At 41.2% G+C, this 18,351-nt stretch overlaps 1 protein-coding gene across 9 annotated transcripts in view; it reads right to left on the reverse strand.

Moving 5' to 3' along the window:
- Nucleotides 1-5,327: 5,327 nt before the first annotated feature.
- The window catches only part of ELMOD1 (ELMO domain containing 1), a 56,013-nt gene continuing 42,989 nt past the window's right edge, over nucleotides 5,328-18,351 (reverse strand). For 5 of the 9 annotated variants that reach the window (XM_074570292.1, XM_074570283.1, XM_074570303.1 and 2 more), the window contains exons 7-12: nucleotides 15,839-15,972; nucleotides 14,632-14,700; nucleotides 14,324-14,347; nucleotides 11,810-11,860; nucleotides 10,173-10,306; nucleotides 5,328-6,726 (exon numbers count right to left, since the gene is read on the reverse strand). In XM_074570292.1, coding sequence (XP_074426393.1) covers nucleotides 6,554-6,726; nucleotides 10,173-10,306; nucleotides 11,810-11,860; nucleotides 14,324-14,347; nucleotides 14,632-14,700; nucleotides 15,839-15,972 — 585 coding nt within the window. In that variant the 3' untranslated portion in view covers nucleotides 5,328-6,553. The remainder of the gene's footprint in view (nucleotides 6,727-10,172; nucleotides 10,307-11,809; nucleotides 11,861-14,323; nucleotides 14,348-14,631; nucleotides 14,701-15,838; nucleotides 15,973-18,351) is intronic. The other 4 variants (XM_074570341.1, XM_074570331.1, XM_074570312.1 and 1 more) reach the window with 1 other exon arrangement.

An 18,351-nucleotide genomic window follows, 5' to 3' on the forward strand; every position in this document is an offset into this window, starting at 1 on the left:
TTAAAGGAGCGAGACCATCCAGAGCCAAATCAGCATCACAAATATCCCTGGCAGAGAGAGGCAGCAAAGTGTATCTTCACACCTTCTGCATCCTGCCCCTTGGCATTCCCCCAGCCGGACGTCAAACAGGGGCAGCTTCACCGGGCTGAGCGGGCAGATCCCGTAGGCTGGATCAGCCTGAGAGGTGCAGAACACGTGCTGTTCCCACCAGCTAGGACTGAGTTGACTGAAAAAGATCGAGTTGTTCCCAAGAATCAGCCTGCAACTCAGCAAAGCTCACACCTGCCTTTGAGCAGGCAAGGAGGGCTCGTGTGCTCGGGTAATGCTTGCTTATTTAATGAGTCTGTCCAGAAGGATGTCTTGGTTTGTAAAGGGTAGGTGACAACAGCTGAGGGGCTGAGCTAATTTACTGCTTTTGAGGATTTTGGTACTGGTTTTTCTGGGTATGCACTGCTGCGGTGAGATGGGCACTGCACGAGTGCTTTGCTGGATGGATCAAAAGGAATCTGCTCAGAATAGCGCACATCACCAGGGAAAAGAGAGAGCAATCAGCTGTCAGATGTCTTTGACACAGGCTGTTTTCTCAAATTTGGACTTCCTTTAGTTTCTGAGACTGCACTGTCCTGCCCCCTACCTTTCTGATCATTACTGACACAAGTCCTGTGGAGGATTCTTTCTATCCATGGGGCTCTCCACAGGGTTCTCCCATTGGTCTATCTTTTATCCCTGTTTCAACATCTTCTCCTTGGTTAATCTTGTTTGCAAGCACAACCTTGGCAGTTCTTGCCCCACTGATGACTCACAGAGCTCTCTCTGCTCCAGACTTTTATCCTGATGTCCATATTACAGTCCCAAGTTGTTTACCATTTCCTAACACTTCTTCACGACTTAAGCCTGATGTGGCTACAAAGCTCTTTCCAAATGCGGAGAACGTTCCCATCTTGTCTCTAGACCATGACGAAGGTCTCCACTTTTGTCCCTAAGCCCTCTTCAGAGCTTTACATTTAGGCTATGTCTACATCTTATTGTTATTTCCTGACTGGCCTCTTTTGAGAAGCACGGCCTTTCTTATACATCCCTAGAAGTAAAAATTTCCCCCAAAGTCGTTCTTATCTTCTTAGGCCCTGGACCATGCTGTGTTGTCATGCTCAGACCCATCCAGGACCCTGGCACACAGCCCGTGCCGAGGTCTCTATGCCAACTGCAACAGCTCCATGTTTATCACACCAGCACCTCTATGAATCCCCCTTCCACACACATCTCTCACTTCGGACCATGTTTTTCTTTCAGGGACATTCCCAGCCATGTTGTATCCACCAGGGATATGTTTGTCCTCATTTCTCATATGTCACAGCGCCATGCTCTGTCGTCCATTAGTTAGGTTTCTCACAGTCATCTCCATGTGCCTTCCTTGTAATTGGGAAAAACTGCCCTGAAACATACAAGAAGCTTCCTCGTGTCCCTTTCTCCATCTCCTCTTGTGCTGCTCTGCTTTTCTGCGCTGCCAGCTGTGGTGGTAGGTGTTGAGCCCATGCACCCCTCTCCTGCTCCCCTCCCTCATTGGAGGCTGTCACCTCTTTGGGGGACAGACCATCTTTAGTCACGCGTTTTCACAGTCCTTCGGTGCAGTGGAGCCAGGGTCTAGGAATGCAGCAACACAAGTAACAAACCCTCTGCCCTTCCCCCTGGTTCATTTTGATCTAAGCTGCTGTACCCAGTTCTTGCTTGGAGGTTTGAGAGCTAAATCTCTCTTTCTAATTATAGTTCTGTATAGAGAAGAATAGTTTCCTTTACTAGAATGAGTAACGACCTGATTTCTACGTGTGCTGCTCACAGGGGAAAGCACAAAGCCAGTCCTGCTTTATTCCTACATGATCTTGTAGGAAGGCTCCTGTCTAATCTTTGGCAAGTCTTACAGAAAACCTGCACTGCCGCAAACTAAGGAAAGCAATGAATAATTCATTTTCTTATCTGTTTCAAGATTGTTTTCTGCAAAACATCTATTTTAATAATTCATGTGATTTTTAGCTGTGCCGTGCTGCAGATGCAAGTGCACAGAGGAGACCCATACTGTTTTTCTCAGTGTAGCCTGGAGGGTTCATTAGTGAAAAATTCCAGCTCAGAGTGGACCAAATTCCAAGTGAGGAGTAAGAGGTGAAATCGGGGTGCTTAGCAAGACTCAAAGTACAACAGTCCTATGAAAATCAGAGATTATGAGAGTCATTCACAGAGGCATCTTCCTATGATGTCAAAATGGCCACATGTTGACGATGTCAACCTCGTCAAGAGCCAACTGGGGGACAGAGGGACATATGTACAGGGTTCCCATGTTTTCCAACAGTACATACAGAGATCCCCTATTTCCCAATAGCACTTGCCAAACACATAAAATTGGCATTTATAGAACTGCACACGGCTACCGTTCCAGGCTGTAACTGATTCCTACCTCAGCCAGATCCCTCCAAGCGGCAGAGCTGCTGACTGAGGTTTCCTCTAGAGCTCATGCAGGAATGACTCCAATCTGCAAGACCCCACCAGTGGACAACCCTGCAATGCTGGTCACCCCTGTGGAAAGGTCAAAAACCTCAGGTCACATTATGACAAAAATGGACAGGTCAGCAAATGACATATTAAAAGCTGACTATAGCCCATGAAGAGCAGGATTGGGAAGAAAATGACGACACCAACTGCAAAAAGAAAACCAAGGTGTTAATTGTGCTACCACTGATTCTTTGGGTCAGTAGCAGCAGATCTCTGTCCATTAACCTGAGCCTCAGACCTGTTCACATGCCTCCTGCTCCACCTGACAGCACTTATTTCAACTGGGAACGTGCTGAAAATCCTCCCCTTGCAGCAAAGTGCTCCAGCCAGCACCGCTAAGCCATCACTCCCCAGCCGTGCCCCGCAGGGCACACAGCACAGACCCCACAGCGGGCACAGGTGCTTTTATTGAGTGCTCTTCCATTAATGAGGACTATGGATTAATCCCCTTTACCCTCTACACCACAGGAAATTTTCCAGTCCAGTTTCAGTGCTGCTCCGGGAAACATCCAGGAGATAAAATTCTCCAAGACAAACTGCATAGATAAGATGGGCTTTCGTCTGAAAATAGTACATAAAAATAGCACCAGCACAGCTTTTGAACAAGTACTTTCCAAAAGAACCAGTAAGAACCACAGCAAAAACAATTCTCCCTTCCCCAAAGGAAGAAAAAAGCTACGAGCTAAGAAGTGATGGGAAACCGGAGCAGCACTCGATCTCCGCCTGGCTAGAATCCAAACCCCGGGGCAGATCCTGCTGGTGCTCACAGCCCCAGCTCCAGAGGTGCTGCTGGAGCAGTGAGTTTACTGAAGACAAATCAGTGCCCACCTACACTGTTGAAGGAGCCCTGGCAACAACTTAAATTCACACAAGCCAGGATAAGGATGCACTGTGGAATGGGCAGTGACCGAATCCGTAACATACAGAAACCCAGGCCACCCCTGTATAATTTCACATACAGAATTAAAGAACCGCAACACCAAGTGTCCCCTTTTTCTGGCTTTAAGCAGATCAAGGTAAACATTTCTGCATTTTAAATCACACACAACCTGCCAATACCACGTTTTAATCAATTATTATATTTTCATCTGCCTGCCCAAAGCAAGGCATATTCTGTACAGCGTCAGGACACTATCTCGTATTTTATAAAGTGAATTAGCAGCTGTGCCTGTTTAAAACACCTGGCTTACATGGCACTGGCAATACAAATTTTTTGCCTGAGAGAAATACCTGTTAAAATAGAAAGGTGCCAAACAGCTTTACAGGCTGGGCAGGCAGCACTTGCTGTCTGTGCCACACAGGGCCAGGGATGATGTTTTCCCAGCAGCAGGAATCCAGCCAGCTTCACGGCAGCCTCCAGGAGAAGAGACGTCAGGTGAAGTGCAGCAACCAGGAGGCCGTGAGAAGTTCTGCAAAAGATCCAACCTAAATCTTGTCTACTCTTAATTAAACCAAAACCTGCACCGAGTATAAATATTGATTCTACTTTCTCAAAACAACTTTTTTTTTTTTTTTCACGCTTATTTTTTGTTGCTGCTTTCATTCCTTCCTCCCTAGAAAAAGCAGTATCCGGTTCCTTACAGGTAAGTTTGGAGATGTATCAGTGATAGTGGAAATTTAATTTTTTAAATAAAAGTTTAGATTTGTGTCATGGTAAGAGGCCATTCCTGGGGAAGAAGGAAGGCAGCAGCAGACAGACAGACAGACATTGTCCCCCAGCAGCACCCAGACAGCTTGGCAGTCACCAGGGACATTCTCCGTCCCAGGTTCAACAAGGATTTTGAGAGCAAAGTTGTCCCAGGCCAAAGCTGAAGCATGGCTGGGCAGTACGATACGATCTGTAGGCGTGAGGATGCAGCGGCTCCATGGGAGAAGGAATTTCACACTTAGCTTCAATAAATCCATCTCCCTGCAAGACAGGAAAACAATCACCCAAAGCAGCTATACCCTAGTGACACAATCTGACATGGAGCCAGATGACGTTTTCTGATTTTATTTGAAGTTAACACCTTGAGACAAGGCATAACAACTGAGGAGATCACTGAGTAAGAAGGTAGCAGGGACCTTTGTGTCCCCCTTCCCCTCCCCTCCATGAACTCCAGCGCAGAGTATTAAAAATAAACCAGCGTATCCTAAGAAATTGCAAAAGGTATTTAAGTCAGAGTGGGGCAGGGAAAGACAGCAAGAGTCTAAGATTTGAAACAATTAAATCTATTGCTAGAAACTTATTTTAGAAGCTTCAAGAGTGACGCCAAGAAGTCCTCGATAGCTAATGATTATAAATAACCGCTTTCCAAAAATCAATTATAGTAAGTTAATCATGCAGTTTTTATTCCTTGTATTTTCATGCAAAGTATGCAGTAGTTAATATTTACAGTTCTATATTTATATATATATTTCCAAATTCGTTAGGGAAGACTAATCACGACAAGACCCATAGAGTTTTGCTGATTAACTCAGCAACGAGTGCAAATTTCCAGCCCCGCAGAGGAGTCCTGATCCCCACTTCACATTTGATCAATGAAATGAGAGGGCTTAAATCCAAAAGAAAAAAAAAAGTTTCCCAAGAAATGCAACAACTCCCATCACTTTATTTTTTTTTACCCAAGTGATGGCCCAAGCTGTAACCGGAAATGGTATAAAGAGCCTGATCTGAGGAAGTACAGATCACACTTCAGACTAGGGAAACACCACAAAGCTGTCATGTCCCCTTTTACCTGACCCATTAAAGAAAAATAGCTTTCATCTGTATTACTGCACATCTCAAAAATAAAACCCACAGTGCCTCAGTTTAGAATGACATATAATTTATTCATATAGTTCACAAGTAGTTGGACACTACTCAATTTAATCTCCATATGCAAGTGATTTACACAAACATATAATACTAAAATTGATTGCTTAGAAGGTAAAAAATACCATGGGTATGAAATGCCATGGTAGATGCTGTTCAATATACTACACAATCTTTGTGTCAGACACTTTTACTCACTTATGTTTTTAGAAAAAAAGGCAGTTTGCCATTTTTAATTTTTTTGTATAAGTCGTCTGGGAAACTCAAGTGGTTTTGCTCTAAACCTTCTAATCAATTATTTCTCCCAGTTCTTAGGACAATTGACAACCAAAGCAATTTTTAGTAGTTCAAAAAAAAAAAAATATAGATTTTTACTCCCTGAATTCACCAAGTACAATGTGACCAAATGATGTTGCCTTCCAACATGCGACACAAAATACTAACCCCTGTATATTCGAAGGAATGTGCAGGAATTTAGACCATGCTTCAGCATGACACTGTTGGTGACAACAGCCCGATGATACAATTTTTGGCCCCTGCCAGCATCCAGTAGTTGTGAGCGTGTTTGCACTAGCATCACCCAGACCATTTGGTATTCATGCAGCTGTGGAGTCCGATTGTAATTCTGCATAAACTCTTCTCACTGAAACTTGTATCTCATAAGCCTCATTAATTCTGCATTAAGCATATATGGCTGCATGGAAAAAATTGGACTTTAATGTGTTTGCCTGCATCAGATTAAATTACACACATTATCTTCTAGACGAGGTCCAAACATATTATTTTGCTTGAAATGCCAGTAGTTATCTTAAAACATACCAAGAAGTTAAAAAGCTTCCACAATACAAGATCCAGCTATTTATTCCACATATACAAAAACACAGCTAGAGAAATACAATTCAATTGTCAATGCTGAATTTATGAAGAAAGTCTAAAAAAATAGAAAAACTCTGATACTTAGACATCAATTCAGAACGTAACACTGCATAATGCCGCAATATGAGCACCCATTTAAAATGAGAAATCCCCAACAAGAGAAGCATAAGGGGATCTAGTACATGTGACCAAAAAAAAAAAAAAAAAAAAGTAATAAATAGAGGAATACTGCATCAAAAACATGCATACAATCGCCATGGTCATTCAGTATGCTAGTGATGGTCTAAACAGTGATCTAACACAAGAGTGAGACAATGTTTCCAAATAAAACTGAGTGAGTAACTACATATTGATTAAACTTTCTGATGCAGCAAAGTGAGGGCACAGAGCCATCTCTGGGTTCTGCAGCTGTTTCAAGATTCGCTTGTGAAATTTCTCTCTGACACGGTTGAACTCCATTATGTCCAGCGGGTCCTCTTCAATCCAGAATTTGTGGAATTCATGCATTAAGTAGCCTATAGGATTACAAAAATAAGGAAAAGTAAAAAAGATAAATAAGGTATGTAAGGGTCACATACAAAATTAGAAAGAAATTAACAATTATGATGCACGCAGATAATCCTGGTCATCGATGTCTGACACCTCACAACACCATGCAGGGACAAGACTAAACCCATTTTGGGCAAACACAAAGTTTGATGAATATTATCCATTAGCAGAACTTCTCCCAATAAATACAAGAAATCACTGTCTTGACATACGGATACATGAACCAAAACATTAAACTAATGAGCATAAAAGCAGGGGAAGATGCTGCTGATGCTGCTCCACCAGCCTTTTGTCTATATTCAAGTTCTGCCTCACAGGTATTTCCTCATGGGGACATTGCTTCCTCTCCAGTAAAAAAAAGAGCATACTGGTAAGTAACTTAACAGCTATCATCACTTCCTCCTCATGCACAGTTTTACCTTGTGTGTGCATGACCTTACTGGAAATGTTGTTTAACATTTATGCCTACAATTCTAAAAAGATGACTGACAAGGTGATATACAGAACCACTTGCTTTGGTAAGATATCCCTGTTTTAGGAATAAACTTGATCCCAAAGTGGCTTTAATAATAAAGGCTCTGATTAAGGCCTTTACCATCTCAGTTCTGTGCCATCCTTGGACTCGAAGAGGAACCACTGACAGGAAAAAATGTTACATCCAACACTAGAACCTCAATAAACCGGACCCAACCTCTTGATCCCAACTTCCACAGCAGATAAATCATGGAGGATGTATAATCTTTCATTCCAGCACAGCAAAACATGCAAGTAAGTTTTCTGTATTCCAGAAAGTGAGGGCATTTTTTTTTAAAAAAAGGCTTAATTGCTTTTATCCATTTATTTCTATTAGTTTTATTAAGGCCTGTTGTGATAGAACAAGGAGTAATAGTTGTAAACTAAAAGGGTAGGATTTAACTAGATATAAGGAAGAAATTTTTTTTACAATGAGTGTGGTAAGACACTGGCCCAGGTTGCCCAGAGAGGTGGTAGATGCCCCATCCCTGGAAACATTGAAGGCCAGGTTGGAAGGGGCTCTGAGCAACCTCATCTAGTTGAAGATGTCCCATTGCAGGGGGTTTGGACTAGATGACCTTTAAAAGGTCACTTCCAACCCAAATTATTATAGGATTCTGTTGTATGACAATTGCAACACACATACTTCTAAACTTGAAACTTCAAGGTATATTTGCATAGTCACATTTTCCCCCCCATCATCAACTTGAGAAACTTCATTCAAGGTAGGTACATCTTCAAATCTCTTCCATATATTCCCAACAGCCACAGGCTGTTTCATTCTAAGAGATTTTACTTTCAAAGAAAAGCTCAGTAAAACCCTTTAAAAAAAATAATCACTACATAAAATGTAAAACATTGTTAGATCTTCACCCTTCAAAACCCAGGAGATTTCCAAGAGGTACGTTCTGTACTCCAGCAGAGGCTGAGCTGAGCAGGACATTGAGCAATGCAGTTTAGTGCATTGCGTGTACGGTCAGAGAAGGCAACGGAGCCCAGGAGCAGTGGGCCAAAGGCAATTCACAGCTTTGCCTGTGTCCCCATGGCTTGAGGGAGCAGAAGGGTGCAGATGAGGTGATGTGGTAGATTAGCATTTAGGAGGTCCTGCATGGACATGTACTGCATGTACAGCCACTGTGTTCCTCTACCGGCAAGGCTGCTGGCTGGGCAACGTAATTTTGACTTTCCAGTTCAGTCAGGCAGCCTGTAGGCATTTAATGCAGCCTAATGGTGTCTGGGTTTGAAGGAAATTTGAAGGAAAACTAGGATGACTAAGGTAAGGAGAGGCGGGGAGAGAAACTGCAAGACCATAAAAGCAGGGATTTGTCAGACCTAAACAAATAATCTCTGGATTAATTGTCCTTGCTCCAGGAGAGTTTGTCTGTTGATGCTTTCTCTACAGTAAAGTCTATTTGATAACCTCAAGTTTTTCCTAGGATGGCAGGCAGAGTGTTGTAGGAACACCCACCACCTGTACTGGACTGTTACTACACCAGAGGCCCGTGCAGGTTTTATCCCGCTCCATAACTCATACATGCATGGGCTGTAGAGGGAAAAGCTGTCAAAATGGGCTCTCCCTCTAGCGTTGTCATGACAGACTGGCCACGCTGGTCAGCGCGCACACTAGTCCTGGGGCACAGTCCCAGGCTTGGCTAGCAGAACAGTCCCTGCTGCCGCCAAGACTGTAAAGGTACTAAAACATATCTTCCCTCCCCCTAAAATTCAGCGGTGGGGGATTTTAGATATGGCAAGAAACCAGAACCAAGAATAGGATATGAAGATATGGGAGCCAAACCAATCATACTAGACATATCTGTTCACAAGGCCACAGGCACATCAGGAATTTGGCAGAAAGTCAGAGTAACTCTTCCAATGAAAAGATGACCTGAAGATGCACAAGTGGATATTTAGATAAATACTTATCTGTCTGTTTTACTTATCAAGCCGACTACTACCAAAGACAAACGCCTAGCAGCTAAACTGCCTGGAGTTCCTACCAGCCAGTCTATCCAGGGCAGCAACCCAGAAACCATCACAAAAGGGAGAACCCTGCTACAGTATGATTTCTGCCCACATAGGATTTTGGGTGAACGAGTCTTATTAAATAGCATTCTTGTTCTGAAAAGCTATACTCTTTAATGAAAGAGATGCACAGGACACTAATACTGGTCATTTATCCAGTTAAGCATAAGAAAATATTATAGGTGCAAACTAAATTTCTGTTGCCTAAATAGCCAAATTAAAAAAAAAAAATCCCAAACACTCACAAACAAAAATCCAACCAAACAAAACCTTTGCAATTGTCATAAATGCGGAAAACAGTGCATCCTGACTCCTCGTTAGCAGTTTCTTGCTTATACATTGAAAAATATTAGAAGCGTTGCTCCCACTGTGCAAGGATGCACTGCATGTCTGTGCTGTAGAAGGGATGCTCGAATACAGGAGAAAGGCCTGGGAAAGCATTTTTTTTGAGGGGGAGGGGACAACTCTGCTGAAGAGTGGTAAGTAAAGCTTGGACGTAGATTCAGATAGCTTAAGACAGTTGGATTTACAGGGAAGGAATCTCTAGCGGCTCTTTAAAATACCTCTAGTTTCTTCTTATTAGTTAAGACCAGTCTAAGAAGATAGGAAGGTTTGTTCAGGCCCTTGGAGGTTTTTTGTTGGGTTTATTTTGTTTTGGTTTTTTTTACCCCTTGGTTTGGTAGTGGCATCGGTCACAACTAAGCACTAAATCTAAGTATCCTAAAGACAGGAGAGCAAGACCAGCATGATAGTCTCTGTGCTGTGTCAGCAGGAGTTTTTTTTTTTTTTTTTTTTTTTTTTTTTTTAAAGTATAGGTAGTATGAAAGTGACAGCAGGAGTACAAATTATGTATTCCTTCCCCTCCTCCCGTACTTACAGAACGTCTGCTGAAAGTGAGTTAGTGTTGGTGCTTCTGGAGCAACATTGTAGAAATGGGTCTTCAGAGCTCCGCTCACAAGCAAGTTGTATGCGAGGTCTGTTATGTTAATGCCCACTATAGCAAAAGAATAGCTGTAAGAAAAAAGAAGCAGCAACATTTGTGGAGAGTTTGTTTTCTCTCAGCACACTATATGAAACACTGATGACGCCAACGCTGCAGATTGTGTGCTACTGAGGTGTGTTAATTTTCTCCCTCACAAGCTTCCAAGGTGTGGGGGGGTGGAAAACAAGAAAAACATTTATCTCCTCTGCTTTGTACATTCTAATGGCAGTGTTTCCCTTGTGAAACATATGGTCACAGTGAAAACAGGAGTTTCATCACTGCGCCAGCATTTCAGTGGAGCAGCACTGATTCATTCCTACAGAATAAGAACAAGCTGAGGCATCCCTGTGCTCCTGCGCTCGCCTCTGACACGGGGCAAGCACTCCACATCGTGGCTGTGTCTGCAGGGTGACCCATCGTCTGGTATTTTAACCCATCTGCCCAACCGGAATTCATTACCCACAGTTAGGAACATCAGGTTTCAACAATCAGTCCTATAAAGACATTCATATGGCTAAAAAGCAAATCCAATTTCTTCCTAACAAAGAACTAGCTACAGAGGCCAGAAGACAGGCAAAAACCTAAATCCAAGCACGATGGAAGAAGAAACAAGAAAATCAGACCCATGAAGCAAACCCTGTCTTGTTAAGGGATATCAACAAGGAAAGTATATTTAGGCACAACAGAAGTCCAAAATTGGAAGTTATTTCCTAATTTGTGAGCCTGTTGCACAAAGAACTTGACATTTCTGGCAGTGACTGTTTCCCAAGAAAACATACGATGTCCCACGCTGGCATTTAGTGACAAAATAAACTTGGCTAGTTATACAGTGACTTTTTTTTTCCCCTCCTCTAAACACAGCTGTCTTCTGTAGATTATCGTAGGTATTTTTTTAGTTATCTCTGTGAAGCAAACCAAAATACTTTCTTTTTTTATTTTAACCTTTGACATATTTCAGGAAGGAAAAAACCTAATAATTCAGAAGCTAACTGCAACATGAGGTCTAATGGTAAATTTCACAGGAAAATGAAACATAGAATTTAAAATGTTGTATTACAGGTTTTCAGATACACTCATAAGGAACATCCAGTTCCATGCTCATGAATAAGGTGGCTATACCAAACCCACTGCTTAAGAAGAAAAAAACCCCCTCACTGCTATTTCTTTCCTATTATACTTTCCTGAAATCAGATCAGAACCTGCTTCTGACAATAAGAAGTGAAACTTGATCACATTTTATGTTAAGAAAAATTAAACAGATATTCATCACGGCACTATTCATAGCACAGAGAGAAAGCTTCTCCTTGCTACAGCATTTTTGGGTTATTTTTCCTAATTCTTACTTCAAACTGTTTTTCCCATAATCTTTGATCAAAATCAAGGTGTAGTTAAGACAATACACTTTAGTGTATACACTGTTTCCTTTAGTTTCCTTTAGAAAGTGACCAGGAAACACCTTTTTCCCCCTCAAATATACAGCATCATTGTTAACTGTTGTGTTTGTGGCGGCTTTAAAAAGATTTTTAACTTACCCGATTGCCTTATCAAACTTTTTCTTCTCCCATTCGGCTTTGCTGAATTGGCTGGGGAGGGAAAAGAGAAAATCCAGATATTGCCATGCACTGCTAATTGACAAATATTTTCTTTCCGTTTCTTTGACATTATAACATTGACTAAACAAGGAATATTACCTCTGTTGTGATGGCTAATCACATTTAACTCTGCTTTTGACTGAAAGGATTGGTATAAAAGGATTTGAAATGAGTAACTGGCTTTATAGAATTGCTTATAAACTTCTCTCATCATTACAAAGTATGCACCTACATCAATGCTCTCAGTAAAAGCCAGTTATTTTCTATACTGGCCACAAAGATGATCCACCTCAATTAAGTCTGAGCTACACAAAAAGTTGAAAATATTACATTTCTTTTAACTAATCAAAGACAATTTTAGCCTTCTGAGTTCTTGAAGATATACGTGAGGCTCATCACTGGAGGCATGGTTCACCCGAAGAGGCAAATATGAAAAATACTCCTCTGCTAGAAAGGTTTTATGTCCAGCCAAACTGGAAACCACACAACAGCCAAAAACACTCTGCACTGTATTTCCTATTATTTGGCACAATAATGTAGAGGTTTTCAAGGACATGGAAGGTCCCTCCCTTGAAACAGAGTTACTTAGGGAACTATTTACTTTTAGATTAAATTCCTGTTCAATATTTTCATTTAAAAGAGCTGCCTGATGAAACCAGTCAGCCAACATCCCACTAACCAGGCTTTAACTGTACCTACTTGTATGGAGAAAGTTTAGCAGAAATCACTGCAAGCGTTTATCATCAGCTAAAAGTAGGCAGGGAAACAACCCTAACCAGTGGGCTAGAACTTAGGCATGCCTGTGGGAGTTTTGCCTTAGAAATCCAAATCAGAGCTTGCAGGGTTTAGATACCAAATTATAGACAGCTATGTGTGAAAGTGTCTGTCTTGGACATACTTGAACTACAATAAGTATATATTACACTATAGACAATCCCCTGAACTTCACGTAAATATGGTATTTAAAAATTGTTGCCGTTAATGTTAAAGATGCTAATAGGTTCATACTCATCCTGACCTGAGTGTTACCAGGTGGCATGCATGAGGACAAAACTTCTCCTCTTAAATGGCCTGGTGAATATATTCATTCCCTAAAATCTTAGCCATCTTTGTAGGTTGTGGCATAACATCAGTTAAAAAAAATCCAAGCAAACACTGAATAATAGAGGTGGCACATGTAGGATGTGGACAAGGAACACAGTTCAACAGAAATAGAAACTACATTGATCATGATCACATCAGAAATCAGCGTGGCTGCTAAGCAACCACACCAGGAAGAACACCATGGGCACCACCAGCAGCATCTATCTTCTACCAAACGCTCTTTCAAGGGATACAAATTGCACATGCTCACACAGCACTCCAAGATGGTCCTTGGTAATTAAACATGTAAATGAAGAACACTGATAGGATACCCTGCTTCACAGCCCCAGAACTGAATACTCAGCATCTGGGTAGTATAGTTCAGTTTCCCATGTAAGAGTTCAGTTAAACAAAAGTCTTGGCTATTTTCCACAATGCTGCTTAAGCATCATGACAATCCCAGTTCATTAGTATACGTAATAAAAATTATCCACAGGCAACACAATACACGAAGGCAAGACTGGAATTGCGGGAGGTGCTTGTAGGAAGAGAGTGAATGCCAATATATAAAAGAAACCCCAAATAAATTAAATTTGAGGGCTGACTCTCACGCTCAAATTCTGCTGGTTTACACCCCACCCAACCCTCCAAGTGCTGTTTGTCACAGAATTATCATTGGTAACTCAGCCACAAAATACTGAGGAGATCAAAAAGCTTCACAGGATTCAGATGTGGAGCTGCTATATGGATATCTAACACTACTGGCAAAAGTAAAACATCTTTCGAGACCACTGATCACTATGTAACTGGCTACGAGGCATTTCTGTCCCCCTTCAATAATTATGGAATAAGTCTCCTATTCACAAATAGTTCACAACACAGAATTTTTCCTACTCGAAGGTACCTGATCTCTCAACAGTCAGGACATTGGATTATCCCCATTATTAGGCGAGGCAGCCAGAGTATGCAACTATAAATCCAAGGGGTTCTTCAACTGTGCTAACAAACCCTTGGCCCAGGCTATTTTTGGTTATCAATTCAGTCACAGTTGTTATGACCATAGTGGCACTGCTTAGACTTTTTTCCTACAGGTAAGAGTCACCCAAAATTTGTTGGTTAATCACAGTACTAAATAGGTCTAAAAATACAGCGCTTTAGCTACATCAAGCAAGGTTGATTTCATTCTTTATATATAAGCATGCTCAGATATACCCAGGGTTGCATCACCAGCTACGTTTGAGTTAACTTTAGAGAAAGGAATAGAGATCTCTTGGTGTCTCTTTCAGTTTATAACATGCCAAATTGCAGTATGGTTTGATCTTTATTTACATGTAGGGTCTCATAAAACTAAGAAAAAAGAAAAAAAAATACCTTAGTTCCTTCTTAGTGACTTCCCTTCATTATGAAAAGACAAAAAGAAAGGTAAATAAAAATACAAAATCATTTGAAATTGGAAGTTAAGTGAAAACATTTAACACTAAGTTTAACTATTTCTAAGATTCAGTATACAAGTTTGTCTCTTGAATTGGATCAGTTTTCAGGATCAGTACTTGAAAACAGATAGCATATGGCAATACCCAAGTGTGTGCCCAACAAAAAGAAAAATAAAACCAGCCCCCTCCCCAAATCACCAGCCAGCACAGTGCTCTCAAGTAATTTTTTCTTATCTGAAGCGTTACCTGTATTTAGGGTGAAGAGAATCAGAGAGAACTTGCTGAGCTATCTCAGTGTCCCATTCGGCAAAATACCTGCAGATATATGTATTTAAGGTGAATTGTTAAAGAAACACAACAAAAAAAGCATCTTAAGTCATGCTAAACTGTCCATACACATACTTTTTAAGGTGACTACACATGTTAAGCAGTATAAGTAGCATTTAACGTGTTAATTCATTAAGCTGCCACTCAGACCCCCAAAATGAAAGAGAAAAGCAGCCTCAAATTACAAATGCAACCCTATAAGTGCTTAGTGAATGGGCATTACCAGAGCCATCTTTCTACCCACCCTACAGAAAATCAGTTGTTCATTATTACTAGAGCATGTTGACTGCTGAGCTCAAAGCAAAGCAGTTCAGGCTTCTTGATCTGGCAGATTCATTAAGCAAGACAAGAGCTATCGCAGGAGATTAAGAAATGAAATACATGGTAGGGATTCATCTCCAATGGAAGTTAAAAGCCAGAGTCAAGAGTCCAGATCCTCCACTGAGCTTTGCTAGAGAACAACATATGGATGGTTTGTGTTCTTCAATCTGTAAAAGCAGAAAATATTTCTTTTTCCCTTCATAGGGAGAGATTATTTTACCAAATGTTTTTAAGTTATGTAACTACCTGCAGCAGATATAAGGGCTGGAGGAAATAACAGGTATTGATCAGTTCCCAAATAACCAGCCACAGATATGGAACCAACACCTGGTGCGCATAAGGCAGAAGGGAATAGCGATGTAAACTCACTGCTAAATTTTGGGTATTGACAGAAATTCAAGTAGTCGTACAGCTACAGAAGTCTACCATCAGTGGCTGCATTTCAAGTGTTTTACCTTGAATTCAGCATGAAACGCCCAAGCAAGAAAGCTGGGCAGTAACATAACCCTCCCTTTCTCAGGGGAGGAGAGTGTTAACTTACTGTGTCACAGACAAACCAAAAAAAAAAAAAGGGCTTAGCAAGTAGTATTACCAAACTGAATTAGGAATACTCAAAAAAAGGAGAGCCCTTCCAGAAGAGAAACCCCCCAAAAGTTGGGCTAGAAAATAAATTCTTTCAATTTTTGATATGAAGTCTGTAACACTTTTATAAATTATTCCCAGAGACTTGCTAAAAATCTTTAAGTAATGCTGCTTTTCATGACTTCAGACACACATAAATCCATCTACAGAGGAAGATACTTACACCAAGTTATATAAGCCCAGGAGACCCATCCCTCTAAAGTCTGTTTTAGGATCGTCACCTTGGAAACCAATTTCACACCACTGCTTCGAAATCCTAGCTTTCAGTGGTGAATTGGGCTTCAAGCATTTCCACAACTAGGAAGATTACAGATAAAATATAATTAAACTTCCACACATTACTATGGCTTTTTCTTCATTTTCAACCAAGTTAATTTCTCGTGTAGCATCACGGCATTGTTATCGCAGCAACACAAACATAAGAGCAAACGAAATTCCCAGGGGTGAGGAGGGGGAAATCCCAAACCACTCTTAAATATCGCAGATGTTTCAGCCCTACAAGGCCCTTCCGACCTTATCTGCAGCTGCTATAACGTCTCACACAAGGACTCATTTTGTTCACGCTTTGTGCATCAAACTAGCACCTGACTCCATAAGCACAGAGACAGGAATGGGCTGGAATTTGGTTGTAAATCACTGACAGAGCAGCAGGCAATCAGCCCACAGGTCCCTGAGGCTCTGCAGCAATCTTTTCTCCGGCATCTTTTGCAAGCCTCTGGAAGGCTTATAAATCAGGAGTGCTGACTTGGCTACCACAGTGCTGAAAAGCAAATTGGAGGACATAAAAAAAAAAAAATTAAAAATCCACACAAGAATAGTGTATGCCACCTTCATATTTAACTAAGGGGTGAATCATTCATTGATCTCGCACAAAAAAAAAAAAAAAAGGATAAATTGATTTAACATGCCAGATCCTCAGCTGGAATAAATCCACCTAGTTGCATTGGTCCAGCCACTTTAGTGCCTAAATATCATGTTGCTAGGCACCTAAAAGCAGCCTAAACAGACATGTCTGAAAAATACATACCTTTCCGCACACCTCACACACCATATCACAAACTCACCCATTCAAAAGCGTATTAAGAAATCAGGTGTTCTCCATAAACCATGAATTGGTGAGTAGGGACTCAAGAAATGCACTGAGACAAAGCCTACCTAAGGGAAAGAGCTGTATGCACATTTCCCAAATAAACAACTCAGAAATTGTATTAATTTTAGCAATTCTATCTGCATTTAAAATGAAGTGCCTTAGGAAGGTTGAAACTTTAATGATTTCACTTTGTAATGACTGCATAAAGCATCATTGTTTAAGTCATATTTGCTTTCTTGTTCATCCATCGACAGTAAATACAGTATTATTCATTAGTTCAATCACATTAAGTTAATCTTTCTCTCATTGATAAAGTGGCCTCCTGGTAAACATGAATAAATAATAGACATTAGGAACTTGCATTACCCATTGCAGAGATCACTTAGCAGAATACCTAGAAGGAATAAAAACCGACCAGACTATTCTTCCCTAGTGCGGGTTGGAAACCAAATTAAACGCTTGGACATATTTACTTTTGACATGAGAATATGCAAAAGCAAAATGCCTGCTGTACAACACGTGTTAATACGCAGGTTACACTGGAGGCAGATGGTGAAACTGATACTCTCGTCAACATTATGAATTTTACAGTGTAAGCTGCACTGTTTAATCCCCCCCTCTGACAAACACTCAGTTTCTGTTCTGCTTTTATTCTCACGCAGTTATGTTTTTAAAGCACTTACATAACTACGCATCATTGCTGACAGGATTCTCAGAAGCATCCAAGATACCAGGACCTTGCCCTCACAGGCTGGGTGGCTGGGGAGGAGACCACAGCCAGCTCTTTGGTGCTTCTCACCTGTGATCCCATCCTCAGACCCAACTTCTTGCTCTGCGGGCAATGTAGATGCCCAATGTATTTAGGAATGCTTTCCTGTAGTTAAAGGCCCTTGGTTAAACCTGCAGCCAGGTATCTGGTATTTTCAGGGCCCAACATAGTAGGCTGGACCTCCCACCTCCAAGACACAGGCTTCCTCACTAGGTAAAAATCTGTGTCCTTTTAGTTAAAGCCCGTTCCGCTCCCAGAAATTTGCACTTTTGGCTGCACAGGGGCAGGAGTTGAACAGAAAGAGTCCATCTGCCTCAACCTACCTGGGGGCTAAAGCACTCCTGCAGGGGCAGCTCTAGATTCTGACTCCTCCTCAGCAAGACTCCCACCTCCCAACAAGGAGCCAACCTTAAAGACAGCTTTCCAGACATCTATGGGAAGTCTTTGACCATTTGACACATTTTTTAGAAATAGTTATTTGCATCCCTAAGTGACTATGTAAGATGCCTACTGGGATTTCTGAAAGTACCTGGAAGCCCAAGTAACTAAAGTAAAATTTCCAGAAACTCCCACTGTAACTTGTGGAAAGCACTACACTGCAGGCTACAGCGTGGAAGACAGCTTCATCATCACGTGCTGTAAAAATCCCAGCCAAAGTCGATGGGGGAAGCACAGGTAGTGCTTAAGTTTTCAATATTTTTGTTCAAAATAAATTAAAAAAAAATAAATTTCCAAACAGGTGGTATGTGTTTATAAGACCTCTGTAAATTCTGTAAGGAGGCATTTGGCTTGTAGATAAGCTCATTATCACTCTTCT

Source organism: Larus michahellis, chromosome 1 (genome assembly GCF_964199755.1).
Source record: "Larus michahellis chromosome 1, bLarMic1.1, whole genome shotgun sequence".
Lineage (NCBI taxonomy): Eukaryota > Metazoa > Chordata > Aves > Charadriiformes > Laridae > Larus > Larus michahellis.